Genomic DNA, 27,926 nt, shown 5'->3' with positions numbered 1-27,926 from the left:
GTACAGTGAGACGCCCGACAAAACTCTGCAGCATCAGGTGGTACGGTGACACCGCTGGAGCTACATATTAGATTGCCTACGTCGTCATAAGGATTTTTGGGGATTCTTTAAGTTAGACAGATACCAAATAACCGCTCAAAAATATGCCGGAGGAGATAAATCGCCAATCCCTTTCTTCATTCTTTTCCTGCATAAAAACAGGAACGTATCGTATGCACTGAGTGGCTGGCCATCCAGCGTCTAACCACTACCTAGCCTTCCCCCCAGATTCACCAACACATCACAGGCAGGACCCTTCTAGGAAGCCTACTAGCCTGCCAATCATCCCCCCTTCCCCGCCCGCTGTCCTAGGTACTTCTCCTCACCGCCGCCTCGATGGTATACTTCGATACCTTACCGACGACCGCCAGCTCCTCGCGCAGCTCGTCCCCTCCGCACCCAAACACGCCCGATACCCGGCCCACCTTCAGCACACGGTCCTCGTTCCGGCGCACAGGCACGCTCAAGATCGAACGCTACGTCGGCCAACAAGCCATCACGATCTCGCGAGAAATGTCGCCGACGCTGCCCGAGCACAACGTGCCCGAGTTCCGCGCACCGACCTTCCCCCTCTCCCACGCCTCGCGACAGAAACCGCGGAAGTTCGTTTCTGCTCCTTTCACACCACCTATTATTCTCTCACACTCCAACAGCTAAGCTAATCCACCCTACTGTAGATGGCCCCTCGTCTTCCGCTTCATCAAGGGTTCGATCCACCACGTTATCATTGTGCCCATCACGCTCCATGCGCTCTTCACCACACTCATAGTCTACCTGGACCAAAGCCTGCACTTCAGCCTGGGCCTACCGAGCTCCATCGTGCCCTCGCTCTCCATCGTTGTGGGCCTGATGCTCGTCTTCCGCAACTCCAGCAGCTACGACCGATACTGGGGCGGGCGGCAGGGGATCCAACGGATCGTGTCGATCGTGCGGAACCTCACGCGGTCGTTCCTGATCTGCGGGCCGCTGGAAAAAGACGGCGACCGCGAGGAAACGGAAAAGACCGTGCGCTGTCTCGTCGCGATTCTCTACGCGGTGAAGAACTATCTGCGCGGGAACTGGGGGATCGCCGGATACGATCCCGCGTACAATGACCTCCTGCCGCGCGGGATGAAGGGGCACGAATCCGAGGGCCTAGGCATGCCGCTGGAGCTGTGCTGCGTCATCGAACGGTACATCAAGCGCGGCGTGAACCGCGGCGCCTTCAACGCGCCGCAGTCGGCCATGCTGAGCGGGCAGGTCAATAGCCTCCTCGACGCGTTCGGGAGCATGGAGACGATCAAACTCACGCCCATCCCCGTGTGCCACCAGATCCACCAGAAACAGGTGCTCGCCCTGTACTGCTGCGTGCTGCCGTTCTGCCTCGTCGGCGAGCTGGGCTGGTGGAGTATTCCCGTCATCGTCATGGTGTGCTTCACCCTCTATGGCATCGAGGGCATCGGAGAGGAACTAGAGGACCCCTTTGGCGACGATAAAAACGATATTCGCATGGATGAGATTATTGAGGACGTCCGTGCTGAGGTCATGGTCATGCTGCGCGGGTTTAACAGTGGTGAGGGGATATATTATCAGGGCGAGTAGTTGGTAGAGCGAGGTCACGTGATGCATGTAATTATTGGCGCGGGGTTAGAGGAGTTGTAGGAGTTGTAGGAGTTATGGTAGGCATTGGTTATGAGTGAGTAGGTTATGAGTGATGATGGATGGATGATGATGACCCGATGATGACCCGATGATACCCCGAACATTCGTTTTTAGTTTTAGTGTTAGCATGCATTTCTATTTTTTTTTGACTCTGCTCTTATCTGTTCATTCCACTATCATGTAACTAGTGTAGTGTGTGATTTCTGTAGAGGTGGGTGGTTTACGTAGAGGTGGTTTGGTGTACAGTTAGATGTTGGATAGGCATAGCGAGCGAGTTACTGGATAGTTAGGATGGATACAAGTTTGGACGATACTATGGAAGATGCTACGGAAGAGTGCTCGTACAGTCCGACCCTGTGCTTTGCGTGAAGTGTTGTGAGTGAAGTGATTCGAGGTACCGGCACATCCACTCGACATATTATATTTGGGAGTGTTCTGCTGTGTGCGAAGTGAGTTGGTACGTGCGAGATACAGCATGAGCTCTCACTCGCATGGAAGCCTATCGAGGAACTTTTTTTTGGCTCTCTGGCGACTTTTACGAGTAATCCGACAACAACGACAACAACTTCACCAACACCGACTCACTCATCACCGCCGACTCACGCACCAATGCCGACTCGCTCACCAACGGCGACTCAACCACCTTCACCACCGCCGACTCAATCACCACGGACGACTCACTCACTACCGCCGACTCATCCACCGCCCAGGTTGCGACCAAACTCCGGCGAAGACTTCCCGCTTCTGATATCAGATGAGCTGCAAGCAAGAAGATGTCAAAATGGTAGTTTTCACTCGTCTCGTTGCTTGTACTATAATGCTGTTTTATCAGAAGTCGACTGGAAGCTGATGGTACATAAAGGCCTTTACTACCTAAGGAAACAGAGGACTTCCAGCGGGCGCGCAATCAAGGCTCGACAGTGGTAACTCTCCCGGCCCGGAGAGTGGACTGGGTGATCGCGCTCGTAGAGCTTGTGGTCGTTGCGGATTCTGTCGGTTCCTTTGGCCTGGAAAAGGCAGCATACCCCCCCTCGCCTAAAGGCTGTTAAAGCAATGGAGGCTCCTGAAGCGAGCGAAGATCTCAAGACGATGGAGTCTGGATTGATGTGTTTCCTTGTGTTCTGTTTGTTGCGTGCAATTTTTGTCAGGGCTGTGGGTGTGGGTATATGGGAATCCTTTTCCTTTCTTTCATGTCGTAGTTCTCGGGCTGACAGAAATTTTGGTGATAAGGCTGGAGTCGAGAGTTCCGCTCTCTACTACATACTCTCGCTCTGAGTAGTGGGTGAGCTCTGGTTGTCGGTAACATGCACGACCGACATACAGATAGCGGCGTGGCAATATGGTGATATATTGCTTGTGCATTGTTATGTCGTCGAGTGAGAGATCATGACTCTCCAGTACCACGCCATATGCAACGGTCAACGGCATACGGTATCTCATCTTCCTGCGGTAATTACGAAGCTTGGAGGCGGCTCGGAATCAAGCTGCCTCCTACGCCACATCACGTTCCAAAATGAGCCAGCTGGATGACAGCCGCTGGAAAGAAGCAAGTTCTGGGCCATGCTCGCTCACGTCTGGGTCAACACGGAATACCCGGGCTCGAGCGCATCACACATTTATCGCGGCATTGACCCCACTCATATCGCTGTTGGGACCAATCTTTTCGCTCAGCCAGTGATGTTCTCGCTCTTCCAGCGCCGAGATGGCAGTTGCCGCCGAGCTGTGGAACCATGGCGGTTAGTGAGTCGAGGCTCGGATGGAAGCGACGAAGCTATGCCCGGAGAGGATAAACCAAAACATCTGGTCCATGCACCAAACAAGCAAGCTCTCGCGTCTCAACGCCTCCCCGCCAAAACACACAATCCCACAGACCCGCAACGAAGAGCAGCAACATTCTGACCTTCCTGTGATCCCCACCACCGCCGCAACCAACCCCCCTCCCCCTCCCCCCTCCCCCCCATCACAAGCAACCATGGCTGCGCCCTCCCCCCGCCATCGCAACAATCACCTGAAAGTTGACGATCACCCTGGGCGCCAGCTCCTTCGATCGCACGCCTCCAGTGCTTCGCTGCGATCTAGAGACAAGGACGGCAACAGCGTTCCCCCGACTCCTGTCATCGTCAACATGCTCTCACATGTTCCCTCGCCGCTGTCGATAGATGCGAGCACTTCTGGTGGTAGTTCCGCCAGCGGTAGCAGCGTCACCGGCAACAATGTTCGCGTGGTTGTCCGAGTCCGCGGATTTCTGCCCAGAGGTACATACACACCCATCCATTGCGTGGTCCATGTACGATGGGGCAGTAGCTAATGCGCGCGCGTGACAGAGTACGAGCGGGATGCCGTCAATCTGATCGAGATGGATCCGCAGACCCAAGAGACGCACCTGCTTCCGCCGCCACCCTCCGCGCAGAAGGCCGGCCGCGCTAAGGTCCTCGATCGGAAGACCTTCATCTTCGACAATTCCTTCTGGAGTATCGACCGCGACTCCCCCCACTATGCGGACCAGGTGGATGTCTACGACGCGCTCGGACAGGAGTTCCTCGATCACAACTTCCAGGGTTACCACACCTGCATCTTCGCCTACGGTCAGACGGGCGCCGGAAAGAGTTACTCGATGATGGGTACCCCCGAAAACCCCGGTCTTATCCCCCGCACCTGTCACGACCTGTTCGAGCGCATCCAGTCGAATGACAACCCGAACGTTACATACACCGTCCGAGTTTCATACTTCGAGGTGTACAATGAGCAAGTTCGCGACCTGCTGGATGCTCGACGCGGTAGTGCGGTCAACTACCTCAGGGTCCGGGAGTCGCCGGCTGATGGCCCCTACATTAAGGATCTGATCGAGGTTCCGGTGCGCAACATCAAGGAGGTCCTGGGCTGGATGAAGCGGGGAGACCAGAGCAGGACGGTGGCGAGCACCAACATGAACGATACCAGTAGCAGATCGCACGCCGTGTTCACATTGATACTAAAGCAGATCGAGTGCACGGAGGATGATGAGACGATCGAACGGCTGGCTCGCATTCGGTGAGAATCCCCAAGATATACCCACGTCAAGATCTGGACTACACGGAGATGGCGGACGCTAACATGATGGCAATGCTATAGTTTGGTCGACCTTGCCGGTTCCGAGCGCGCGAATTCTACTGGTGCTACCGGTGCCCGACTGAGAGAAGGATCTAATATCAACAAGTCGTTGACAACCCTCGGCCGAGTCATTGCTGCGCTTTCCGATGAAGGTGCCCGGCGTCACAAGAGGAAAGATGTCGTTCCGTACCGCGACTCAATCCTCACCTGGCTCCTCAAGGATTCCCTCGGTGGCAACAGCAAGACGGCAATGATCGCCTGCATCTCCCCCACCGATTACGACGAGACGCTCTCCACCCTTCGCTACGCTGACCAGGCGAAACGCATCCGTACTAGTGCTACTGTCAATGAAGACCAAGTCTCGCGGGCGGCCCGTGACGCCCAAATAATCGAGATGCAGAATACTATTCGCAGGCTTCAAATGTCGGTTTCCGAGGCGACGATGACCCAAAAGCACAACGAGAGCCAGAGCACGCAGATGGAAATGTACCAGCAGCAAGTCTTCAACTTGCAGCGTGTGATGGAGGACGCGAGGGAGGCCGCGGACTGCAAGATCAACCAGTTGCAGAGTCAAAACGAGGCACTCAGGACCCACCTACGACTTGCCCTCGAAACCATCAAGCATCCCATCCCGGCTATTCCCGTGCACAGTGATGATGAGGGCGAGGATGAAGAGTCCGAGGAGGACGAGGTTGACGAGTTTGAAGAAGAGCAGCTCGCGATGGAGGCGGAAATGAGCTCTATCCTTCACGATGTCACCGCCTTCCAGCGGAAGCTCCAGGAAGACAAGGAGGCTGCCTCTAAGGCCATAGCCGCGTGTTGAACGATCTCATTCTCCTTCTCTTGTTCTACAGCCATTCGGTTTCTCTTTTGTAAGGAGTTTGTGCAGCGGGTTTTGGTTGAAAAAGGTTGGGAGGCGAAGTGATTGCGAACGAAAAATGATACCCTAATGCGACGACGATACTGAATAATGGGATGCGAGAGCGTTTTCTTTCTTTCTTGAGTAGCTTGAGATTTTTTTTCTTTTTCTGTAACTCATAGGGCATGAATGAATGATGAGTGGAGTTGTAGGCGTTGCAGGAGTTGCAGGAGCTCTGCGGAGTGGTTTACGTGGTTCGCTGAGCGGTGGTGGCTTCGAAATTGCGTGCATGACAGTCCTGCAGGTACCCACACCCCTCCATCTAGAGTGAGTACCTAGAGTACAATACATCCTGGATTGAAGAACGGATTCGGTGTCGATCTGATGGAACGATGCTGAAGTGATCATTTGAGATCTTCCCTCTCTCAACGGCAATCGAGGCAGCCGGCTCGTGGTCTGTTCCCGATACCTGCTACTCGACTTATCTACATGGAAACAGGGCCGGCCTGCTTCCATGTCCACCGGCAGCCAAGCGTATATCCGGATATCCGTCGTGACTCGTACCTAAAGTACTCTATTCCATGACGCGGTTGCCCCACCTCTCGCGTCTCCTTGACCCTTAAGGCTAGAACACCCAGAGAAGGAAAGCACAATACGTGTTCGTGTCAGACAGCACCGCGAGCATGGTGAGTACAGTGCTTTACATACGCCAATCCGACGCTGCACAACACAGGCTGCAGCATAGATTCGCTCACACTCCCCCCACAACACGCCTCAGGCAGAAGGTGTGGAAGGATTTGGCCACTTCGGGGTTGTTGTTATTGTTCGCAGCGGCGTGGTGGGGCTGTTGGTTGGCTAGGACCGAAACGGTAGGAAGTACTAACCAGGGTGTAGAGTACTTTACGAGGTGCCAGGGATTTTTTTTCTTCCGAGGCGCGTTGTTTACACCTGGTTGGCACGGTGATGCGCGTGCCGCGGCCGATGATCTGATAAAACTCTGCACACTAGGCCGCTTGCAGACTCTTGGCAGGGTGGGGGGAATTGCCGATTGGTTATGCAGGTGGAGGGAAGAACGCGGGTTGGGATTCTTTGGTTGTTATTTTGAAGTCTAGTTGGGGCCGGTAGACGCGTGGAAAGAAGAACTGATGCGAGGGGGGTTCAACGGGCTTATAAAGACCCAGCGCCTTTCACTCTACACGTCTTCTCTTCTCTTCTTTCTACTCCCTACGAACAGACACTACTACCACTACTGCTACCTCACGACCCCTCCCTCTCTGAATTTCATCCTGCTAGTCTTCTCTGTCCTCCTGCCCACCACAATCTCGCATTGATCTCGATTGTTTCTTCGTACTCCAAACCTCCGCTTCTGTCCTCCGCTGTGTTTTCAGATACAATGTCAAACACCATGTCTCCTTCCAAGAAGGTATGCGACATCTTTGAGTGCCGCGAGGTTGCAACTTCCGCAGACTGAGGGCGTTTGCTGATTGTGCGTGGCCAAAGACTGCTAGTGCCTTGTCCAACATGCAGCTCGACGATATCGCGTCCCTGAAGGCCAACCTGCACAAGACCTCCACCAAGTCCGAGCCCGCACCGAAGCCCGTAGAGAAGCTGGTCAATCTGCCAACTACCATCAAGGCCCACGAGCAGGATGAGCCGCTGCTCATGGAGAACAAGCAGCGCTTCGTGCTGTTCCCCATCAAATACCACGAGGTACATATTACATTGCATGTCCTCGCTGTCACGTGTTCACGTGTTAATTGATTTTCGTGTTGCAGATCTGGCAGATGTACAAGAAGGCCGAGGCTTCGTTCTGGACCGCTGAGGAGATCGATCTGTCGAAGGATCTGCACGACTGGCACAACAGATTGAACGACGACGAGCGGTACTTTGTGTCGCACGTCCTCGCCTTCTTCGCCGCTTCCGACGGCATCGTCAACGAGAACCTCGTCCAGCGCTTCAGCAATGAGGTCCAGGCTCCCGAGGCCAGGTGCTTCTACGGCTTCCAGATCATGATGGAGAACATCCACTCCGAGACCTACTCGCTCCTGATCGACACCTACGTCAAGGACCCTAAGCAGCGCACGTACCTGTTCGACGCGATCGAGACCATCCCCTGCATCAAGAAGAAGGCCGACTGGGCACTCAAGTGGATCGAAGACACCGAGTCTTCGTTCGCCCAGCGTCTGGTTGCCTTTGCTGCCGTTGAGGGCATCTTCTTCAGTGGATCGTTCGCATCCATCTTCTGGCTCAAGAAGCGTGGCCTCATGCCCGGCCTCTCTTTCTCCAACGAGCTCATCTCGCGTGACGAGGGTCTGCACACCGACTTCGCCTGCCTTCTGTTCTCGCACCTCAACCACCGCTCCAGCCACGAGGAGGTGCTCGCCATCATTGCCGAGGCTGTCGCCATCGAGTGCGAGTTCCTGACGGAAGCCCTTCCCGTGGCGTTGCTCGGCATGAATTCCAAGTTGATGGTACAATACATTGAGTTTGTGGCCGACCGCCTGCTGCTGTCGCTCGGAAACCCCAAGCACTACAACGCCACCAACCCGTTCGACTTTATGGAGAGCATCTCGCTCGCAGGAAAGACCAACTTCTTTGAGAAGCGCGTCGGAGACTACCAGAAGGCTGGTGTCATGGCTTCCACCACCAAGAAGGAGGCCGTGCCTAGCGCCGATGGCTCCCCCGCCCCGCCACACGCGCAGGAAGGCGATGATGGTCTCATCTTCGATGACGACTTTTAAACGTACTGCTCTTGCTGCTGCTGCTGCTGCTGCTCTAACGATTGTAACAACATAATGGTCTTTCTGTGTGTTTCCTTCATTTTCATTTTGGTCTGTCGGGTTGGGAATGGTCGATGGTGTCATTGGGTTTTTTTTTCTTTTTTCTTTTTACATGCTTTTCTTTTTTTCCCTCTTTTCTTTTTCTTTTCTAGCTCTTTCGGTTCTTGCAAGCATGGCATGCCTTGTCGTTTGAAGGGGTTTTCACTGCAAAGCGTTTTTTGCCATACCAATTGCGAAACTCGGGGGCTTTTCCTTTCTTTCTTTCTGGGTTTTTTCTTCTCTTTCTCTTTCTTCTGGTTTCGAGTTGATATATGGGGTTTCTTTTGTGTGTGTTTCTGGCTGGTCTCAACTCTCAAAAAACAAAACTCGTGTACTGTAAAGATGCAATGATTGGTGGTGATGATGATGGTGATAGTGGTTGGAAAGCGGAATCGAATTGAGTGCCTGTTCGGACTTGCTATCACTTGCTGGTTTCTATTCTACATGCTCAATTACAAATGACGAACAAGACAGCCTTCCGACACATACCAGCAGGACTAGCTTGGTAGCTTGAGCCCTGATGTCGTTACGCGTGAATCCTTGCTTTCTCACGCCGCCACAGTTTTTCCACATTTGTTAGGTGGGGCAAGCACCAAGCACACGGCATGTGGCGTTTACCGTTTTTTTGCAGCCTCTAAAATAAGAGCCGCATCGCGCGAAGAGCATAACTTAGAACAAACTGCCTGCCACAAGCAATCCAGCCTCACCTCTCACCTCTCACCAACCCACTCACTCACCACTCGATTCACCAACCAACCACCTTCGCAGCTTCGCTCCCTCGCCCTTGCCCCTTCCTACCGCTCGACAAAAACTGCAACCAGTTCGTCCCCCTCCCCCCCTCCACCCCGCTACTACTACAAACTATACGATCAGCATTGCTGACTGGACTGCACTGCAACAGTGGAGACGATAGACCTCTACGAAACCCTCGGCGTCTCCAAATCCGCCAGCAAAGTCGAGATCAAGAAAGCCTACCACAAGGTCCCAGCCCCCCGTCTATATGCCATGGCTCAGAGCCGGAGTCGTCGTAGTCCTAGTAGTACTGACATACCACCACCTAGGCGGCGCTCGCATCGCACCCCGACAAGGTCCCGGAAGCCGAGCGTGCGGAGGCCGAGATAAAGTTCAAGGCGGTGAGCCAAGCGTACGAGATCCTGTTTGAGGACGAGACGCGCGAGCGGTACGACCGCTTCGGCATGGCGGCGTTCGAGAACGGCGGTGGTCCCGCCGACGGCGTGGACTTGGACGATATTCTCGCGCAGATGTTTATGGGCGGGATGGGCGGGATGGGGGGCATGCCCGGTATGGGTGGTATGGGAGGCATGCCAGGAATGGGGGGAAGGGGTGGCCCCGCTAGGCAGCAGAAACAGAAGGGGAGGGACGTCGTGCATCAGTATGAAGTCTCGCTCGAGGAACTGTATAAGGGCAAGACGGTCAAGTTGAGTTCGACTAGGAATAAGTTCTGTGGTACTTGCGCTGGGTATGTTTGCTGTGTCTCCGGCTCGAGGTGGAGCGGTGGATCGGGAAATGCTGACTTGTGCTAGCACTGGAGGAAAGGATAAATCCAAGCCCAAGAAGTGTTCCACCTGTGACGGACGAGGCTGGAACCAGGCGCGCCGCGTCGTCGGTCCTGGGCTCGTCACGCAACAGGACATTCCCTGCTCCAACTGCCGGAGCAGCGGCATGGTATTCCGCGACAAGGACCGTTGCAAGAAGTGCAAGGGCACGTGCGTGCAGGAGGAGAAGAAGGTGCTGGAGGTCTACATTCCCCGCGGATCGAAAGAGGGCGACAAGATTGTTCTCGAGGGTGAGGCGGACGAGCAGCCTGGTTTCGAGACGGGCGATATCGTCTTCATCCTCGAGGAGAAGGACCATGAGGTGTTTACCCGTGTCGGAGCCGACCTCAGCGCTACGTTAAAGGTTGACCTCGTGGAGAGCTTGACCGGGTTCAGCAGAGTGGTGCTGAAGCATCTGGACGGACGGGGCATCCAGCTCACTCATCCTGTTGGCGAGTTCTTGAAGTCCGGCCAGGTTCTCAAGATCCCCGGCGAGGGCATGCCCCATAAGAAGGGCGAGGGCAAGGGTGACCTGTACTTGGTCGTTTCGATCGAGTTCCCTGAGAAGGGCTGGAAACCGGACGTCGAGGCTATCCGGAATGTCCTTCCCCCACCCTCTCACCCGAAGATTGATGCCGACGTTATCGACGAGCACGACTACGTTCGGAATGCTTCTCTCCAGGATGTGAGTAACCCCACACCCTGCATATTTTCCTGACGGGCCGAACAACTGACACGGTACCACAGTTCGGCGGTGACGACGCGGTCTGGGAAGACGAAAGCGAAGACGAGGAACAAGAAGGGCCTCAGTGCGCTCAGCAGTAGTGACTTCAATCGCCGCAAATACCCCCTCCTTGATCCCTATTTCTACCTACTCCAAGGCATTTTCTTCGTTTTTGTTCTTTTCGTTCTTAGATATCGATGGCGGGAACAGACTTGGAGGCATAACGTTTGGGCTTTGTTTTCTGGCGTTTGTGTGGCAATACTTTTTGTGTTCTTCCCGGCGCGGCGGGTGGCGATGAGCCGAAAAGTTCTGTTTGTTTTTTTTTCTCGTTCGGCTTGTGCCGGCTTGTGGTGACATGGGCATTGGGAGGGAGCGGTGTACTCTATTCTTTTGTGGTGAGATTGGTTACATGTGCAGCAGCCTACAGATGAAGGGGAGGATGCGGTAATAGATATCAACTGCGAGTTCTGGCGGGCTGAATAGGTCTTGCGAGGTGAATCAATAGCCGCTCAGAGCTGATGTTGAGCACAACCCATGGCCCCCGCCAGGCTGAGTTTCTTCCAAATAGGTAGCAAAGCAGAGAAGCAGGACTATTTACTCTCGGACATCTCATACCTATTGCCATCGCACGGAGCCACTCTCTCTACCCTGTTCGAGATGCAAAGCAAAGTGGCCATAGATTGATTACATCTCGATAGCCACTTTACGGTAACTACTCTATCTCCTCGACCATTGGAAATCCCATTGAGGATCTGCAGCCAGCTGCAGCTGTCTCACCCATGTCCCGACTCCCGCCCAGCCTCGCTTGTCCGAGCTCGGACCAACCAACCAACCAACCACAAGTCTAACCGCGCACAGCACAGCACAGCTAACCAAGCAAGCAACTGCTCTACCGGCACCCTACGTAACTGCAGCCAGCACCCTGAGCAACGAGCAACGAGCACCCACCAACGAACGGAACCATGGATATCGTCGCCGCCATCTCGAACTATGTCACCAAGATGGTCTCGCCCGAAGGCGCCACGGGGCCCTCAGGGAAAATGAAGATTCTCCTGCTGGATAGCGAAACTGTGCGTGTTGCTTTTGCTTTGGTGGTGGGGTTTGGGGGGTCGGGGGTCGGGGGTCGGGGGGATGGGGAAGGGGAAGGGGGGGAGAGGAAGTGTGCCGGTGTGCTGACCTAGCTGCTCGGATCGCGATACATAGGTGTCCATCGTTTCCTCGGCCGTCACGCAGTCCGCGCTGCTCGCGCACGAGATCTACCTTATCGAGTAGGTGGCGACGATGGAGGAGAACGGGGGAGGGATTGGGGGAGGGATAGGGGGTGGAATGGGGGGTGGGTGCGGCAGATGGCTGACCGCATAGCCGCCTAGATAATTCCGAGCGCGAGAAGATGCGGCACCTGCGTTGTCTCTGCTTCGTGCGGCCGTCGCCCGACAGTATTCAGCTGCTGATCGATGAGTTCCGGGAGCCGAAGTACGGGGAATACAACATCTGTACGTTCTGTGGGGTTGGGCGGGTGTAAGGGGGTGGAGGGGGCTGATCGTGTGGGATAGTCTTTAGCAACATCGTCAAGAAGTCCAGCCTGGAGCGCCTGGCGGAGGCGGATGACCACGAGATCGTGCGGATGGTGCAGGAGCACTTTGCTGACTACCTCGTCATCAACCCGGACCTGTTCTCGCTGGGGCTGCAGAAGCGAGTGTGGTCGGGCAATCCGGACATGTGGGATGCGGATGCGCTGGCGCGATCGCACGAGGGCGTACTGGCGGTGCTGCTGAGTCTGAAGAAAAAACCAATGATCAGATACGAGAAGAATAGTCATGCGGCGAAGAAGCTCGCCGCTGAGATCAAGTACCAGATGGGGAAGGAGGAGCAGTTGTTTGATTTTGGCAGGATGGCAGATACTCCCCCTGTACTGCTGATTCTGGATCGCAGGAATGATCCCGTCACTCCGCTGCTCAGTCAGTGGACGTATCAAGCTATGGTGCACGAACTGCTGGGTATCAATAATGGACGCGTGGATCTGTCGGAGGTGCCGGATGTACGGCCGGAGTTGAAGGTGGGACTACATGAAATCTACTATATGGCACGGCGCTGATGGGTCCGCAGGAGATAGTCCTCTCACAAGACCAAGATCCGTTCTTCAAGAAGAACATGTACCTCAACTTCGGCGACCTAGGTGGCAATATCAAAGACTACGTCGACCAGTATCAGACCAAAACGAAATCGAACATGAACATAGAAAGTATTGCCGATATGAAGCGGTTTGTGGAGGAGTACCCCGAGTTCCGACGGCTGTCGGGGAACGTCAGCAAGCACGTCACACTGGTCGGCGAGCTCAGTCGTAGGGTCGATAGAGATAACTTGCTGGAAGTCTCGGAGCTGGAGCAGAGTCTCGCGTGCAATGATTCCCATTCGGCAGATCTTAAGGTGCGTCTGGCTGTGGCTTTCCGTGAGACGGGATGCGAGGTGCTGATGCTCCAGTAGACAGTCCAACGGATGCTACAGTCGCCCATACCAAGCAGCAACAAGGTCCGGCTGGTGGCATTGTACAGTCTGCGGTACGAGCGTCATCCGCAAAACGCGCTCCCCGCTCTACTAGACCTCCTGGGTATCGGCGGAGTACCCCAACGCGACGTTAACGTAAGCCATCCTCTCTCCAGCTCTACCTTTACTAACGCCCACCAGACCATCAAAAACCTCATAACCTACACCAGCTCCCTCCAACGGCAAGAAGACCTCTTCGAAGCGGAATCCATCTTCTCCCGCGCACGAAGCGGCTTCAAGGGTCTCAAAGGCGTGGAGAACGTGTACACGCAGCACTCACCGCGCATGGAGCAGACCCTCAACAACCTAGTCAAAGGCCGTCTCCGCGAGCAAACCCACCCTTTCGTCGAGGGCAGCCCCAACACCCGCGAGAAGCCGCAGGATATCATCGTGTTCATGATCGGCGGCGCCACTTACGAGGAGGCAAAACTCATCGCGCAGATTAATGCGAGCACACCCGGCGTCAGGGTCGTCCTCGGTGGTACCGTCGTCCATAATTCGTCCAGCTTTCTGGATGAGGTCGATGAGGTCGTTGCGGCTTGGCCCGCACCGGAGGGGAGGACCCCCGCGGAGAGGTTGAGGAGGTTGTAGGGGACGTATTTGTACCCGTACCTACTACATATCTTGCTTGGATCGTAATAGAGTGAAAGTGCCAGTTCAATGGGGGAAAGGTTGCAGGCTGAATTAGATCATTGTGAATTGGTTTCAACGTTCCGGTCATGACAGTAGATATAGTATCGGAGCTCCCTCCAAGCCCCGCATATTTCCGTGCCCGCTGTAGAAGATGCCAAATTCCAAATGTTTCTTGACCCACTGCAGCGCCTTCATCCCTAATCTACATACCAAAAACAATGAGTTCTTTTATTTCCGCTCATCATCCTGCATTCGATTATGTCCAATCACCTTCCAGGTATTTCAAGATCTCGTGCCGAACTTCTCAGAGAGAGAGAACGTCGATTTATTATCGCGTGCGACCTGTCTGATTTCCTGCCAGTCCCGCAGAGAGCTGGATGGAGGCTTCTCACTGGTGCACACCCGGAAAGTGGACCGATATACGAGTGATACCCTATGAAAGTAACTGGAGAGGGGGTCATCATAGAGCCCGTTCCAGAGCTGACGCTCCCGCGATCTATCGGTACCTAATGTATCATTGGAGCTTGCCGTCTCGGTCTCGGGCTGTTTCTTGCACGTATTGAATCGTGTTTGTCCTATTCCTTTGATGTGCTTCGAATCTGTCCAGAGAGATCAGACTAATCGGCTGGTCTCTCTCGTTCAAACTTCAAACCGAGGACACACAGTTATCTCCATCGACTGACTGGATAACCTGGCGCGACACAGGACGATGACACTCTTCTTTCACCTGAGACTGCAGGCAACGGGATCACGAGCGTTAGAAACGTCTTTTTTTCATGTAGCCACTGACTGGCACCGGTATAGGTATGTACAGCCTCTCCACCGACATATATATAAACACCCCGCACCACATCAGCCCCGCCTCGACAGATCCAACCCCTCAACAGCGAGCTTAAACACATCGGACCTATCACTCCACTCTGTCAGCCATGCTCCTCCTCCTCCCCTTCTTCCGTTGTCCATCGGCGCCGGGTGGGGGGGCGGTGCACATACCTAGAATAATGCCCACCCACAGCAGTATCGAGATCCATCTTCGCCCTGACGACAGCCTTCTGTACATCGCCAATCTCCGCCCTGAGCACCCCCGCAGTCCCCCACATCGGCCCCGCCAGTAGATTTCCAAGGGGATCAAAAACGACGCTGCCGCCGTTACATACAACCTCGCCCTGGGCGACAGCCTCGAGATCCCCGTCCACGTCGTCGTCGTCCTCCATGTCCACCTCCACAGCCCCAGGAACATACTCGGGCAGCGTCTCGCGCGTCACGAATTGGTTGCACCCCACGACGAAACAGCGGCCCTCCAGCGCGATGTGCTGCATCGTTGCGATCCAGCTCTCACGCGCGTCCGCCGTCGGCGCGATGTACAAGGTCACGCCCTGAGAGTAGAGTGAGGTTCGCAGGAGCGGCATGCTACATACCCGACCCGCCAGCCAGTCAGCACCGCACCGAGGAGCGGGGAGAGGAGGGAACGAGGGGCGTACTAATTCTCCCAACATATCGCAGCGCCGATCACAACCTTCTCGCCCCCAATCTCGGCCTCAACAGCCTTCAGAGTCTTCTGCGATCCAACCGCCCAAACCACTCGCTCGGCGCCGGTCGGCATGACCTTCCTCCTCTTCGCGACGAGTCCCCTTTGCGGACACACACTCACACACGCACAGAACAACGACCCGCCGGCCCTCTCGACGACTCCCACAACCAAGAAAACCCCCGTCTCCCTCGCCAGGTCCTCCAACACCTGTCTCGTGCCATCGCCGGGGCCCGTGTACACCCCCAAGCCCTCGGGGTCAACATCTCCGAGATCCACGGCCGAGGAGTAGTAGGCGAAGTACTCGTCGCGGCCGGCGTCGGTGCGGCTGCCGATCGAGCTGCCGAACGTGCTGGTGCGCGGGTACCCCCCCAGGAACGCCTCCGGGAACACAAGGAGGTTGATACCCTCCAGTGCGGACTTGCGGGTTACGGTCGCTAGCAAAGACAGTGTCCGCGCGAGTGTTCGCTGCGTCGGGTATTGGGCGACGCCGAGGGTTATGGGCATTGTTGTGAAGGTGGTGGTGGTGGTTGGGAGGTTGGTTGGGAGGTATAATTACTCTGTACAATGTCGAGTACATGTGCATACAGCTGGTGAGTGCATCGCGGCACTTATATGTACTCCTCGCGTCCCCCGCATCGCGGCGGCATGTGTATGTGGGGGAGGGGGCGAGGATGCGGGAGGCATGACTCAGATAGCCGTTGGATGCCGAATCGACCACCACAAGGCGCGTACCTAGGTATGTAGCGGGTACTATACACGGTCGGTGGGGTGAAGAATGCGGGGGATCTACATGCCACTACCACTGCTCAAAAGGGCATGTGTTAACGTTACATAACGCCTTCATTCCTATTCTCCATCCTATTCTCCATCGTAGAAATACTACATATCATATCATGTCTAAGTGTAGTTAGAGCCGTAAAATGCTGTACATACTACACATCTACCCAGTCCCAAATAAATGGAAGAAAAAAAACGAACAAAACAGGCGACCAAACGGGGGGGATATGGTATTCGCACAAGGGAACCGAAAGATCAAGAAGAAGAAGAAGAAGAAGAAGAAGAAGAAGAAGAAGAAGAAGAAGAAGAAGAAGAAGAAGAAGAAGAAGAAGAAGAAGAAGAAGAAGAAGAAGAAGAAGAAGATGAAGATGAAAAACAAACACAGAGCAAAAGTATTTAGGTATAGGGGGGCTCATCGGCGCGTGGTATCGTGTGAACTAGGTAGCAGCGGAAAAGATAACGAAACGAAAATCAACACTTCCACAGATCCGTCTTAGATCCTACCCCGACACAAAAAAAGGTATTACTCCAAGACAAGCCCACTCCTCAGCCGTCCCTTCCCCCACACCCCCCTTCCCCGTACCGTGCCGTGCCGTGAAATCGCGAACCGTAAATCATGTCAGCGCCAACTGCTTGCGTTCCTCATCTCTATCGAAGAACTCGCGGAGCATACTGCTGTCGACCGTGTGGACGTAATACTTCCCGCCGGAGTCGGTCCAGCTGACCTCTCTCGAGAAGTAACGTCTCTCGACCATGCGCAGGCGATTGACGGGGCTCTCGGCGTTGCGGGTGGTGATAACGTGGTTCGCGGGCACGAATGGCTTGAGGCTGAACACGATGGTTCCCTCCTTGAGGTCGAGAAACATGTCGAGCAGCTTCTGATTAAGATCTGGCTCGAATGCAAAGTTGTTGACCAGCAGGACGTCGGCGCGACGCAGCGCCGCCGCGATGTTGCGGTTTTCAAGGAACGTGTCGTGTTCGAGGTGCACCTCGCCGTGGGCGATGCCCCACATCCGGCAGCGCGCGATGAACTCCTTTCGCTGCTTCTCGGCGAGAGCCGCCGGCTTGTCCATCTTTTCGCAACCCCACGACTCACAGCCACACTCGAGAGCGGCGTGCATGACCACATTGCCGGTGCCGCTTCCGAGATCAACAAACACCTTGTCGCTCGTGAGGTTCGCCTCTTTGAACATCTTTGAGGTGAGCTTGGGCAGTAGTTCACCGTAGACTTCGCTGGTGAACGCCTGGTAGTCCTTGAGGCCCTCGACCTGGAGGGCCACCGTGCGCGCATAGCTCTGGCCGAGGATGTGCTCGACCAGCGGCGAAGGGATGTAGGTCATGGCGGCGATGCGCCTCTTGAACGTTCCGTCTCGCCTAGCTTTCCGAACCAGCTGGTTGTAGGCCTTGAGGTTCTCAAAGAACTTGTCGCGGTCACCATCCTTGAGTCCGCGGCGCATCCGATACACCATCGTGCCCGAGGCACTCGAGTGGACATCGCGTGCGAGTTCCGGCGGCAGTAGGTAGGTGGCCACGAGTTCCATAGACTCGATGATCTCGATTACCGGGTTGTGCTCGTCGGGGTCGCTGTGCTCCACGAGTTGATACGCCTCCTGGTCGGCAATGCCCGGGTAGTGCAGTCCCACCCTCAGCGAAAAATCTGCTCCCTTCGACTTGAATTCTGCGATTCGTCAGTGGCGGGGAGACTTTGTCGCGCGCGACGAAAAGACAAAGGAAAAAGAAAGAAAACCCAACAAGGGGAAAGGGACAGTCGCAGACCTCTTCGTCGCGACCAGTTCGGCAAGCCGTCGTTCGCAATCTTCTCGCTGTCGATGAACTGACAGCGTTCGAGCGGCTTCCCCGTCTCCGGGTCCTTCGACCGGAAGCTGATCGGGTGTACAGGGCGTCTCCCGGGGTCAACGAGCTGAGCGGCCAGCGGTGACGCGGACCCCATCTTCGAGCGCTTGGTCTCCCTCTCGTCGGCGGAGGACTCGTCGTCGCTCGACTCGAGGCGTGCGGGGCGTGAGGGTTCCGGCGGCTTGAGGTGTGCCGGGGACGACGACGGGCGCCGCTTTAGGTTCGGCGTCGAGCGAGTCGACTCGGCGCTGCTGCGAGCAGAAGCAGGCATGGGTCGGGAGTCCTGCACCGCAAGTGTCACCGTCGACTGCACTCGGCGGGGATGTGGCAGTTTTTTGGAACGGTCGGAGGGCAGCAACGGTGGTCGGCCATTTGTGGATGCGGCCACGACAACCTTCTTGCTACTACTGCTGCTATTCTGCTTGCTGGTGCTACTGCTGCTGCTCTTAGTAGCGCTGCTACTGCTGTTCCGTATCTTGACCACCTTGCCCTGCGGCGAGATCGGGGTTGTGCCGGGTGCCCTGAGCTTGTCGAAGAAGCTGCTGGCGGACATGCCGCGGGGATGCTGCTGCAGCAGCTATGCCCGATGGTTGGTCGGTATTACGCGGGAATAGGGGGGCTTTGGTGTGGCGTGGTATCAGATGGGCGTAGTATTGGTAAAAGTGCCACGAGGGTGTTTATGGTGGTGGTGTTGGTGGGGGTAGTAGTGGTGGAGGTTGTGAGTGGGTTCAAGTGAAGTGAGTTGGTTTTCACACGAACGAACGGAAGGGAAAGATCGTGTGATGCAGGCTGCAGGCACACACGGAGTTCTTTGTTGCTGCGCTAAAACGTGAGGGCACAAGCCACACCCTCGCCCTATGAGACAAGTGTGGCTTTTCACTGCATGGTGGACCTGCATAAGCCCGCGCCCTCGAGCTCCTCTTCGTCGTGGAGTCTGCCCTACCGGTAGCAGAGTGCCGTAGAGTACAGGTCCAAGTCCCGACTTCCGGGGGATACAAAGGATACATGATGGTAGACTCGACTTTGACTTTGTCTCTGAGCCCCCGGAAGCATATTTCATTCGTATCACCACCCACCACCACACCACCATCACTCGGAATGTTTCTCCCGCGTGTGCGAATCCACTTCCGGAGTGTGTGCAGCAGTTGAGGCACTTCTTATTGGACACCATCGCCCCCGGGCCCGTCGGGCTTCCAAGTTTTTTCCGAGAACCATCTGTAACTACCCACCGGTAGTTAGATGCCTCCACCACCACCCTCCACCAGCAGCAACACCACCACCCCGCAAATCATCACCCTGGGTATGTATCGTACTTGGATACTTGGGTACTTGTTCCGATTTCACTCATCATCATCATCAACGGAAGGCAGAACATCATCACGGCCTGTCACGGTCTCGCACTGTTAATTGCAAACGAAACTCCCCGCACCGCACCGTAGAGCCGTAGAGCATAGCAAAATAGAGAGAGAGAGAGAAAAAAAATGAAGAAACCCCCATCCCAAATGCAAAATCGAGGAGAAAAAAATATTCATCACAGAAACTGCAAGTCAAAACACCCTGTACCGTGGACGGACGAAACCCTGAAGAAATGCAAAGGTATAGGTAGGAAAAGAGTGAGACAGAGAGAGATAGAGAGACATCAAAAAGTCGGGAATATCAATCAACGAACGAAAGAGAAGAAAAATAACCGTAAAAAACCCCCACCCCCAATATCGCCCTGTGAAATAAGAACCGTTCGTGAATGAATCAAAAAAGATAAAAGGATATGCCCAGCGTGAAGAGAAGTTGAAACTGAAAAATGAGAAGAAAAAATAATCCACAGATATAAACTTCAGGTCATGGTCATCATAAGAGGAAGAAACAAAAAGAAACCCATTCCGCTAAACTCACAAGCAAAATACACTTGAGAACTCGAAGCAGAAGCCCACAATCGTATGAAAAAAGAAACAGAAAAATCAAGAGAAGTACAGGGAGAAAACAACACAAAAATAGCAACGAATTATTCTGCAGAATCCTCAGGCCCTGAGTACCAAGACAAACACACACAAGCTCTCTCGAAAACAAGAAGAAAAGTGTTATGCCTGCCCCCACCTCCCCTCCCCCTCGCAACAAAATGGCATCAAATCAAGATCTTTCCCCACTCACACAAGCCAATCGTCGTCAATCAAATAACCACACGTCCGCAGAAAGGGGAGAAAGGGCACCGATCTTTCTACTGCTGGTAGCCGCCGAAACCATTGCCGCCGAAGCCACCAGCAGAGTTACCGCCCCAGCCACCCGGAGTAGCCGGGCCGTTACCACGGCCGTATCCTCCTGCGCTTTGCGGCATTCCACCCTGAGGCATTCCACCCTGAGGCATTCCGCCCTGTTGCATACCGCCTTGAGGCATTCCTCCTTGGGGCATTCCGCCTTGCTGCATACCGCCCTGAGGCATTCCGCCGTAGGCTTGCTGCTGCTGCTGGGGCGAGAAACCTCCGTTACCGTCTTGCCATCGGCCTCCCGGGGACGGTCCGACGGGCGATTGGGGTCCGTGTCCTGGAAGAGCGTTAGGTCTACCGATGAGAGTTGCAGGAGGTCCCTGAGGGGTCATCGGCCCACCTCCATACTGGGGATAGTACGCGGAGGGGGTATTGGGAGCAGGGTATTGCGGGGTCTGGGATTGTTGGGGAGAATAACCATCGAACTGACCAGTCGGGGGACGATCCTTGCCCCACTGCGAATGGAGTTAGCACATGTCACAAATCGCAAGGGAGAAGGAATCGGTTACTCACGCTGCATTTCAACGGCCTGCCGTTCACGTTGTAACCCGACAACTGACAGATGGCCATGGCAGCATTCTCATGACTGTCCATCTTGACGAACGCAAAGCCCCTGTCCGCCTGGAACCTCGTCTCCACCACGTAGCCAAAGTTCTGGAAAAGCGGCACCAGGTCGTTCTGAGTGGTGTACGGAGTCAAGTTTCCGACGTACACGGTAGTCTGCCACTGAGGCGTCTGGGTGACGATCATATCGTAACTTTGGACACCGTGTGTAGGAAAGTGGTGGTGACCGTAGGGAGTGGTAGGAGTCATGCCCATGGCGGCCATGGCAGCCTGCTGGGAGACCGAAGGCTGGCCCTTCTGGTTGGCCCAGTTGCAGCGGATGGCACGGGAACCGAGCCATTCACCGTCCATGGTGCTGAGCGCCTTCTCGGCGTCGACCTTCTCGCGGAATGCGACGAAACCGTATCCCCGGGAGCGACCAGTCTTCATGTCCCACATGACGCGAGCCTCTGAAACCGAACCGAAGGCGGAGAATGCCTGGGTGAGGACCTCATCATTGACCTCGTTGGATAGGTCTCCGACAAAGATATGAAAGTGGTTGCTGGTATCCTCCTTGTTGGCCTGGTTCGACTGATACGCCCAATTGACCCGAATTTCCTGCACGAACGACGTCGAGTCAGAAGGACCGTTTCCTTGCTCTGCGCCACCACCCTCAGAGGCACTAACCGACTGGTGGACCCGTCGTCCGTTCAAGGTGGCCATGGCACGTTCAGCTGCACCGGGATCGTCGTACTCCACAAAGCCATAGTTGTAACCCTTGGCCTAAATTAGAAAGAGTTTTTGAGTACACCGCTACAAGTTCTGTAGGAGCATAGGGGGGGGGGGGGGTCGGTGTGAACCGAAGGGGGGGCTGTGGAACACTTACATTCTTGTCCGGAATGATCTTAACACTCTGGACATGGCCTGTCGTCTCGAATATCTGCTTCAGGATGTCCTCGGTCACTCGGGGATCCAGGCCTCCGACGTAAAGGGCACGCTTGTTGGGCTCAGGCGCAGCGCGACGAACGAAGCCTCCTCCGGAAGTCGGCGAGGTGACGCCCGAAACCGACATGGGCGAGGTGATGGCCGTGGGAATCGGGTTCGTGTTCTGCGGGATGATCACCGGCGGGAGGGGAGGGGGAGGCATGTGACTGCTGGTTCCCGAGTTCTGGCCGGCGGCGGCAGCGGCTTGTTGGCCTCCGGCGGCGTTTTGAGCATCAGCAGACATTTTGGACGGAGCACAATGATTCTGTCTGGACTCGGTGGACGACGACGACGACTAAGTGGGTTGCGATCGGAAGGGTTTGAACAGCAACTCTCGTAGACTTGTTCTTTTCTTCTTTTGCTTTCTCTGCTTTTCTTTCTCTCTTTTGATTTGAATTCCAGTGGCGGCCGGATTCGACTATCTCTGAAGAAAAGAAACGTAGAAAAAGAGGACGACGAGCAAAGCGGAGAGCTGTATGCAGCAAACAGGAGAAGTCGACCGTGAAATTGGGATTGAGGGGGATAGGGCGACAGTCAGAGATGGTGATGACTATTTTGCGTAAGAGAGACAGACTGCGGATGCAGAAGTGAAGAAATTTCCAACCAGAGAGATGACGACCAATTTTCTTTCCACTTCTTATTCTCTTTTTTTCTCTCTCCCACTCGACCAGATAGCAAATCCTCCGTGCGTAGCAACCGAAAGAGATGAAAGAAAGGTTAATAAGATGGTGGCAAGGAGAAAGTCCGGAGACAATGACGACTGCGACCACTGAGCCGAGGGAGCGGCAGTGAAGGAGTTGATGAAGGTGATGAAGTTGTCAGTGGTGGAGGGAGATTGGTGGAGATGAAGCCAGCAACGAGAAAGTTGAGTTGTGTTTCGGATGAGATGAACGGGGAAGAAACCGGGAAAGTTTCTGTATTCTGTCACACTTCTATCTTCTCACAAGATGACCTTCAAGCTGCAACCGGGGGGAAATGGGCGGGAGGGAGTGGGGGGTGGAGAAGGGGGTGGAGGTAGTGGTGGGGGGAGGTGGGGAGGGCGGGTAAGAAGAGGGAGGGGGGGAGGAGAGATAGTAGGAAACGAGGAAACGGAACGGAAAAAGGAGACGAGACGAAGAAAGCTGAGCAAGAACACGAGTGTAGGGAAAGCGTGAGAGGACGAGAAAGAGAAAGAGAAAGAGAAAGAGAAGGAGGACGAGGAGGGAGGGAGGGAGGGAATTTGAATGGGGCCGAAGGTGCTGGGGGGTATAGTTAAGAAGTGGTTTAGGTGGAGGGCGTCGGTAGGTTTTTGGAGGTGGAGGTGGAAGGAGGGGAAGCGAAAGTCACTAGCTTAGCGCTCCGCTTCCGCGATAGGCTGCGAGAGACAGGGATTTGCTCTCCATGGAATGGTGGGTGACAGCCGGCCAGACAGAAGGGGTGAAGAGGAGGTGGAAGTAACTAAGGATGGGATGCTGATGCTGCTGGTGGTGGTGGGTGTGGCGGGTGGTGAATGGTGGGTGGTGGATGGATGGACGCTGGTGATGCTTTCCGTTCGGCGCGGGGCATATCATCAGATCTTCTTCTTCGTCTTCTTCCCGTCTCAGGAAAAGGACATTCATGCTAAGTGCTCCCCAGTAAAAGCACCAACGTCGTCGAGAGATAGATAAGTTGGGCACAGCACCCGCTCGGATCGATGCTCAGAATACGGCCACGAGGGGCAGAGGCGAGACGACACTACGGATTGCCCAAAGCAGGAAGCCAGCGGCCAGCGGCCAGCCATCCAGCCAGCCAGTCGAGCGGGCAATTAACAACGAGCTCGCGGGCGCATCGTGAAGAACCCGTGTACTCGTGGCCACACGGATACCGTAACTATGTGGAGTGGTGTATAGTAGGATGAAAGCATAAAAGACGAGTATTCGGGTTGGTTTCGCTCGCGAGAACTGAGTGTCTGCATCACCCACCGGTCCTCGGCCCGTTCCCCACCTAACCACCACCACCCTCCCCGCCCCGCCCACTTCCCTCGCTCGCTAGATGTCCCAGATAGACATATGTGTACATAGCAGCTGTCAAGCCCGTCGCTCAAGGATCCGCACCGATCCCACCGGATTGGCCAGCTTGTTCGCTGGCAAGTTGATAACTCGGATGCGGGGCCAGGATGAGACATCATGAGAGCGAGTTCGTCCGTACTTTACATAATCTTTATTTTCTTTCGCTATCGATAGGTGTCCGTACTCTACATACACCTAGTACCAGTACATGCCGAGAGACCCTGGACGGATACGAGCAACTGATGAACGTTATTCAACTGAAAAAGCAAAGCAACCAGAAGAGAAGAGAGGCCTATGACTTCTGAGAATACCTGTGGTATTGAATAATGTCTGATGTGTTGAATAAGACAGAAAAGCAGCAACAGAAAACATTTCAACGCCATCAGGTTTGCCCGCCATAACTAACAATAGCTAGGTCCCGCCAGTGATACCGCCGCAACACAGAGGCGCCGAGACCCCGCGGTCCTTCAGTATGTGCATTGTCGCGCATAGAGTATTATGGGTGAATGTTCCCGCATGGAGCTTGGAAAGGGAGTGGGAAACAAATCGGCGACGGTCATCGGGAAACATCGCGAATCGCGATGCGGGGACGAAGTCGATGAAGTCAAAGGAGACCGAGATAAATCTGCTCCTTTCCGGGCTGCCTCCCGCTGCGACTTTACGTTTACATATCGGTCTCGGCAGCTCATCCCCATCTTCTTCCTCATCCTCACGGCCTTCCTACCCCCTCCCCCTTCCCCCCGAGTTCTCACCCATCTCGGCGTTCTATACACCTAGAGCACCCCTTCCGAGGTTTTCAATCTCCCGCGAGTCGGGACACATTCTTGAGATCATCCCTAGCAATGGAAGAATTCTCCCGTCTTCCTTTACCCAGACGTCTTCGCGCCCAAAATGCTTCAATTATGCCCACCGCCCACGTCCGTAAAACCCACCAAAAAGACTTCATTCAACTACTAAGTCCTTACCTAAGATGTACCTCGTATCGATTGCCCCCAAGTCCAGCGGCTACTAGGTACTCTAGATACATACAGGCTGTGACGGTCCACGGATTGTAGTCAGCCATCCCCAGTCCCCAGCACCAGCACCAGCGTTGCCGCCGCCGTTGTCCGAGCTCCTGCAGCTGCCAGCATTACTCTGCTTATACCTACACCTACATGATCGAGTGCTTACTTACATTACATGACCAAGTGCTTACTTACATGACCAAGTACTCTACTTTCATGCTCGGCGCCTACCTTCCTCAGACCTTCCTCAGACCTGTCTCTGACCTGACCTGACATGTGGGTGATATGTCATGCATCCCCGAGCAGACCCATCCCCGACCAGACCATCGGTGCTCACGTCGGCGCCCATGGTCCCAATGGTCTCAACGGTCCCAATACCTAGCCCCAACGGCCGCAACTCCAAGAAATCAAAATATGGTTTTATATAGCCAAGTACCAAGTATGCTATGCTATCTAGTATCTCATAAAGTAGGTGCCCAAATACTCGCAATGATATCCACTTATCGCCTTATCCACCTATCCACGTATTACAACTCCATCCCCATCCGCATCCGGCTGTAGGTATAACAAGTTACAACATAAGTATTCCCGTCCTCGCGCCCATCAAGTGCTATGCTATGCAAACTCCATCCCAAAAACTCCACCTCCCTCCCCCCATCACCACCACCCTCCAACCGCCTAGTCCAGCTTATCCCTCCTCTTCTTCCTGGCAACGGATAACGACCTGCGCTGAAACTTTTTGATGATCTGGCGTCCAACTACTTCTCGAAGACAGTACATGAGCGTGATTGCCATGACCGGCGCGGCAATCTTCCAAAAGTACTCGTCCGACTGTCCTTGCACGCCCGGGAACACTTCAAAGTTCATGCCAAAGTAGCCGGCCAAGAAGGTTATCGGTAGGAAGACGATGGTGATTGTGGCTGTGGAAGGGAGAGAGTGTTAGCTCGAGGCGTGCAGGCTGGAGAGGGAGAGGGAAACGAACTGAGTTGCTTCATGCTCTCGTTCTGCAGACTGCTGATCGTGTTGAAGATCAGATCGATCATGTTGTCGGCTGCCCGCTTCATCGTTTCGAGGTTCTGTGGACGGGTGCTGTCAGTTCCGTCTCTGTCCGTCTCCCGGTCTCCAACAGAAAAGGACTCACCTCGAGAATCAGCAGAACGTGATCCAGCACGTCTCCTAGATAAACCCTGGTCATATCACTGACTTCGATACCGGTGCTCCCTTTGATCTTCGACATGATGCCCTTCTTGTGGTCCCTCAGCGAGGTGATCACTGCCGCGATGGGCGCAATATTCCGCTTGAGCAGCGACAGCTCGCTCGTCAGGATGTAAAGGTCCTGAGATTGCTTAATCGAAGGATCCGTGAGGACGGTCATCTCCAGCTCGGCGATGATGTCCTGATACGCCGACACGACGGGGAAGGAGAGGTCGACGATGCCGTCGATCAGCGCCTGCATCATCATGCTGGGATCGCTCGAGGTGCGCAGCAGTGTGTTCTCCGAGTACAGTCGCGAGAGGATGGGAGGCTCAATGTCGTCGCCCGAAATCTCAAAGAACGAGACCACCGTGCCGTCCTCGGTCAAGAACACGGATACTTGCTCGACGTGCACGATCTTCTCGAGCGGTTGGAGGGATCCGTGCGATTCCATGTAGGCTATCCGCTCGGCGTTGGGGCCTCCGAAGGAGGACTGTAGCGTCCGGACTTTGTTGCGCAATGAACTCTCGTCCAGCATGTTCTTCTCCGGGTCGTCGTCGCTCGCCTGGCAGCCCCGTGAAAACATGCGCTCCCAGAACGGTTGTTTCTTGTAGTGGTCGTGGTTCCTGAAATCCGAACAATCGCCATCGAGAAGTTTCAGGAGTGGCAGGATAACTATTCGGAGCTGGGTCAGTCGACCATCCAATGGGGCGAATACGAGGGGCAGACCGTACTAAAGGCATGGTCGGAATACCAGTCACACTTGGGTCTGTTGCTGTCGTGTTTGGACAGCAGATCCTCGAGGGCTGCACGTTCATTCGAAGGGGAGTCAGTTCCTGATACGTGCGCGAGACGATACAAGTAGAAGTGCCACCGGACCTAGGGAATGAAAGTTGTAGTGTCGCGCGAGCTGCTTGACAACATCCCACGACAATCCGTTGCAGTTGATCCATCGTACCTAACCACCATTGCGCACCCAGCGTCAGCCCAACTCCCCCCCTCTCCCATCCGCCCGTCGCACCCCGCAAGCACAACCCACCTTCGCCCAATCGGGTCTCGGCTTATCCAAGAATTCCTTCAGCCCATCGTTCCACAGCTCGTACTGGGAGATGCGGTCCTCATTGTACTCGACCACAGTGATCTGGCAGTCGGTGTGGAGGGAGCTTGTGAGATCGTCCGCGAGCCCGTCGCTATCTGGGTTCAGCCCCGGCTCGAGCCCGGCCGACAGTATCTGGTACTCCTTTGACGCGGTGGGCGCTCTGCGCAGCCGGAACTGGCTCGACGGCCGGTGCCCCGATATCGGCGACGTCAGGATGTCGCCCTCCGGGATTGTCTGGATCGTGGCCAGCGTTCCCGACCGTGGGCGCGTTGCGGCCGCCGCTGCCGCCGATGTGTCCACCATCAGCACTCCGCCATTGCTGTCCAGCGGTGAAGAAGGCATCGCACGTGCGTGCGGGTACGCGGTCATTCGTCGTTGCCGTTTGGGCCGTGTCGGAGTAACGGATGCAGTAGGTAAATAGGTAGTTAATCGAGTTGCAAAGTTGGGCTGTGGTATCTATCGAGGAGCAGGAGTAGGCTGTGGAGTCGAATGAGTGTTACAGTGCGTACGGGCCATAGAAACACACGTCTGCTATGGAGTAGAGTTGAGTAGGTAGAGTAAAGTAGAGTTGGGTAGAGTAAAGCAGAGTAGAGCCCACGCGGTTAAGGCTTAGGGGAAGAGGAGGAGGAGGAGAAGCTTTTCTCTACATAGATAGGACCTCGTACCCAGGTGCTTACCGTACCTGTTACTCTACGCAAAACATGCGCAAAACATGCAGAGAGTTTCCCTTTGTTGTTTTCCCCTGCACAG

The 27,926-nt window shown here is 54.9% G+C and overlaps 10 protein-coding genes across 10 annotated transcripts; 6 read left to right on the top strand and 4 right to left on the bottom strand.

Annotated features, from left to right (window-relative positions):
- Positions 1–116: 116 nt before the first annotated feature.
- BZA05DRAFT_410547 (Bestrophin, RFP-TM, chloride channel-domain-containing protein) lies at positions 117–2,014 on the top strand. Its single transcript, XM_051484914.1, has 2 exons — positions 117–641; positions 717–2,014. The coding sequence occupies exons 1-2, from the start codon at positions 376–378 to the stop codon at positions 1,618–1,620; spliced, it is 1,170 nt and encodes a 389-aa protein (XP_051335694.1). The 5' UTR covers positions 117–375; the 3' UTR covers positions 1,621–2,014.
- A 1,791-nt stretch (positions 2,015–3,805) lies between these two features.
- Positions 3,806–5,593, top strand: BZA05DRAFT_343523 (P-loop containing nucleoside triphosphate hydrolase protein; the record flags this gene model as incomplete). Its single annotated transcript, XM_051481085.1, has 3 exons — positions 3,806–3,935; positions 4,005–4,710; positions 4,792–5,593. The coding sequence occupies 3 exons, from the start codon at positions 3,806–3,808 to the stop codon at positions 5,591–5,593; spliced, it is 1,638 nt and encodes a 545-aa protein (XP_051335693.1).
- Positions 5,594–6,801: 1,208 nt separating this feature from the next.
- On the top strand, positions 6,802–8,456 carry BZA05DRAFT_410544 (ferritin-like superfamily). The gene is made up of 3 exons (XM_051484913.1): positions 6,802–7,052; positions 7,130–7,339; positions 7,405–8,456. Exons 1-3 carry the CDS (start codon positions 7,023–7,025, stop codon positions 8,368–8,370), a joined length of 1,206 nt encoding a protein of 401 aa, XP_051335692.1. The 5' UTR covers positions 6,802–7,022; the 3' UTR covers positions 8,371–8,456.
- On the top strand, positions 8,321–8,915 carry BZA05DRAFT_410543 (uncharacterized protein). The gene has a single exon (XM_051484912.1). It carries the CDS (start codon positions 8,425–8,427, stop codon positions 8,797–8,799), a length of 375 nt encoding a protein of 124 aa, XP_051335691.1. The 5' UTR covers positions 8,321–8,424; the 3' UTR covers positions 8,800–8,915.
- A 195-nt stretch (positions 8,916–9,110) lies between these two features.
- On the top strand, positions 9,111–11,236 carry BZA05DRAFT_379200 (uncharacterized protein). The gene is made up of 5 exons (XM_051481880.1): positions 9,111–9,268; positions 9,350–9,429; positions 9,510–9,928; positions 9,993–10,689; positions 10,752–11,236. Coding segments are annotated over exons 1-5 (1,275 nt in total). The 5' UTR covers positions 9,111–9,267; the 3' UTR covers positions 10,830–11,236.
- A 107-nt stretch (positions 11,237–11,343) lies between these two features.
- BZA05DRAFT_410540 (Sec1-like protein) lies at positions 11,344–13,967 on the top strand. Its single transcript, XM_051484911.1, has 7 exons — positions 11,344–11,798; positions 11,932–11,996; positions 12,091–12,221; positions 12,282–12,784; positions 12,835–13,155; positions 13,213–13,368; positions 13,414–13,967. Exons 1-7 carry the CDS (start codon positions 11,691–11,693, stop codon positions 13,861–13,863), a joined length of 1,734 nt encoding a protein of 577 aa, XP_051335689.1. The 5' UTR covers positions 11,344–11,690; the 3' UTR covers positions 13,864–13,967.
- A 794-nt stretch (positions 13,968–14,761) lies between these two features.
- On the bottom strand, positions 14,762–16,207 carry BZA05DRAFT_180728 (carbon-nitrogen hydrolase). Its single transcript, XM_051479300.1, has 2 exons — positions 15,387–16,207; positions 14,762–15,315 (listed from the first exon to the last, which is right to left on the bottom strand). Exons 1-2 carry the CDS (start codon positions 15,938–15,940, stop codon positions 14,829–14,831), a joined length of 1,041 nt encoding a protein of 346 aa, XP_051335688.1. The 5' UTR covers positions 15,941–16,207; the 3' UTR covers positions 14,762–14,828.
- A 346-nt stretch (positions 16,208–16,553) lies between these two features.
- On the bottom strand, positions 16,554–18,830 carry BZA05DRAFT_410533 (histone methylation protein DOT1-domain-containing protein). Its single transcript, XM_051484910.1, has 2 exons — positions 17,990–18,830; positions 16,554–17,891 (listed from the first exon to the last, which is right to left on the bottom strand). The coding sequence occupies exons 1-2, from the start codon at positions 18,618–18,620 to the stop codon at positions 16,828–16,830; spliced, it is 1,695 nt and encodes a 564-aa protein (XP_051335687.1). The 5' UTR covers positions 18,621–18,830; the 3' UTR covers positions 16,554–16,827.
- A 1,449-nt stretch (positions 18,831–20,279) lies between these two features.
- Positions 20,280–22,096, bottom strand: BZA05DRAFT_448656 (uncharacterized protein; the record flags this gene model as incomplete). Its single annotated transcript, XM_051487277.1, has 3 exons — positions 20,280–20,780; positions 20,839–21,651; positions 21,755–22,096. 3 exons carry the CDS (start codon positions 22,094–22,096, stop codon positions 20,280–20,282), a joined length of 1,656 nt encoding a protein of 551 aa, XP_051335686.1.
- A 3,191-nt stretch (positions 22,097–25,287) lies between these two features.
- On the bottom strand, positions 25,288–27,908 carry BZA05DRAFT_410511 (cora family metal ion transporter). The gene is made up of 6 exons (XM_051484909.1): positions 27,117–27,908; positions 26,957–27,035; positions 26,812–26,883; positions 26,025–26,752; positions 25,866–25,959; positions 25,288–25,803 (listed from the first exon to the last, which is right to left on the bottom strand). Exons 1-6 carry the CDS (start codon positions 27,543–27,545, stop codon positions 25,562–25,564), a joined length of 1,644 nt encoding a protein of 547 aa, XP_051335685.1. The 5' UTR covers positions 27,546–27,908; the 3' UTR covers positions 25,288–25,561.
- Between the last annotated feature and the right edge of the window lie 18 nt (positions 27,909–27,926).

This window comes from Tricharina praecox, assembly GCF_024521635.1.
Source record: "Tricharina praecox strain CBS 144465 chromosome Unknown BZA05scaffold_32, whole genome shotgun sequence".
In the NCBI taxonomy this organism is placed as follows: domain Eukaryota; kingdom Fungi; phylum Ascomycota; class Pezizomycetes; order Pezizales; family Pyronemataceae; genus Tricharina; species Tricharina praecox.
The sequence above is the reverse complement of the archived record's forward strand: the minus strand, read 5'-3'. Positions and strand labels throughout refer to the sequence as shown.

Bases quoted from the DNA above. Each gene is read 5' to 3' on its own strand.
- BZA05DRAFT_410547 (XM_051484914.1), top strand. From the start codon at position 376: ATGGTATACTTCGATACCTTACCGACGACCGCCAGCTCCTCGCGCAGC. The intron at 642-716 runs GTTCGTTTCTGC...ACCCTACTGTAG, and splicing joins TCGCGACAGAAACCGCGGAA to ATGGCCCCTCGTCTTCCGCT.
- BZA05DRAFT_410511 (XM_051484909.1), bottom strand. From the start codon at position 27,545: ATGACCGCGTACCCGCACGCACGTGCGATGCCTTCTTCACCGCTGGAC. The intron at 27,036-27,116 runs GTGGGTTGTGCT...AATGGTGGTTAG, and splicing joins CGAGACCCGATTGGGCGAAG to GTACGATGGATCAACTGCAA. The intron at 26,884-26,956 runs GTCCGGTGGCAC...ATGAACGTGCAG, and splicing joins CTACAACTTTCATTCCCTAG to CCCTCGAGGATCTGCTGTCC.
- BZA05DRAFT_410533 (XM_051484910.1), bottom strand. From the start codon at position 18,620: ATGTCCGCCAGCAGCTTCTTCGACAAGCTCAGGGCACCCGGCACAACC. The intron at 17,892-17,989 runs GTCTGCGACTGT...GACGAATCGCAG, and splicing joins GAACTGGTCGCGACGAAGAG to AATTCAAGTCGAAGGGAGCA.
- BZA05DRAFT_410544 (XM_051484913.1), top strand. From the start codon at position 7,023: ATGTCAAACACCATGTCTCCTTCCAAGAAG. The intron at 7,053-7,129 runs GTATGCGACATC...GCGTGGCCAAAG, and splicing joins CCATGTCTCCTTCCAAGAAG to ACTGCTAGTGCCTTGTCCAA. The intron at 7,340-7,404 runs GTACATATTACA...TTCGTGTTGCAG, and splicing joins TCCCCATCAAATACCACGAG to ATCTGGCAGATGTACAAGAA.
- BZA05DRAFT_410543 (XM_051484912.1), top strand. From the start codon at position 8,425: ATGGTCTTTCTGTGTGTTTCCTTCATTTTCATTTTGGTCTGTCGGGTT.
- BZA05DRAFT_410540 (XM_051484911.1), top strand. From the start codon at position 11,691: ATGGATATCGTCGCCGCCATCTCGAACTATGTCACCAAGATGGTCTCG. The intron at 13,156-13,212 runs GTGCGTCTGGCT...ATGCTCCAGTAG, and splicing joins CCCATTCGGCAGATCTTAAG to ACAGTCCAACGGATGCTACA. The intron at 13,369-13,413 runs GTAAGCCATCCT...AACGCCCACCAG, and splicing joins TACCCCAACGCGACGTTAAC to ACCATCAAAAACCTCATAAC.
- BZA05DRAFT_180728 (XM_051479300.1), bottom strand. From the start codon at position 15,940: ATGCCCATAACCCTCGGCGTCGCCCAATACCCGACGCAGCGAACACTC. The intron at 15,316-15,386 runs GTACGCCCCTCG...TCGGGTATGTAG, and splicing joins GCGATATGTTGGGAGAATTA to CATGCCGCTCCTGCGAACCT.
- BZA05DRAFT_379200 (XM_051481880.1), top strand. The intron at 9,430-9,509 runs GTCCCAGCCCCC...ACCACCACCTAG, and splicing joins TCAAGAAAGCCTACCACAAG to GCGGCGCTCGCATCGCACCC. The intron at 9,929-9,992 runs GTATGTTTGCTG...GACTTGTGCTAG, and splicing joins TTCTGTGGTACTTGCGCTGG to CACTGGAGGAAAGGATAAAT.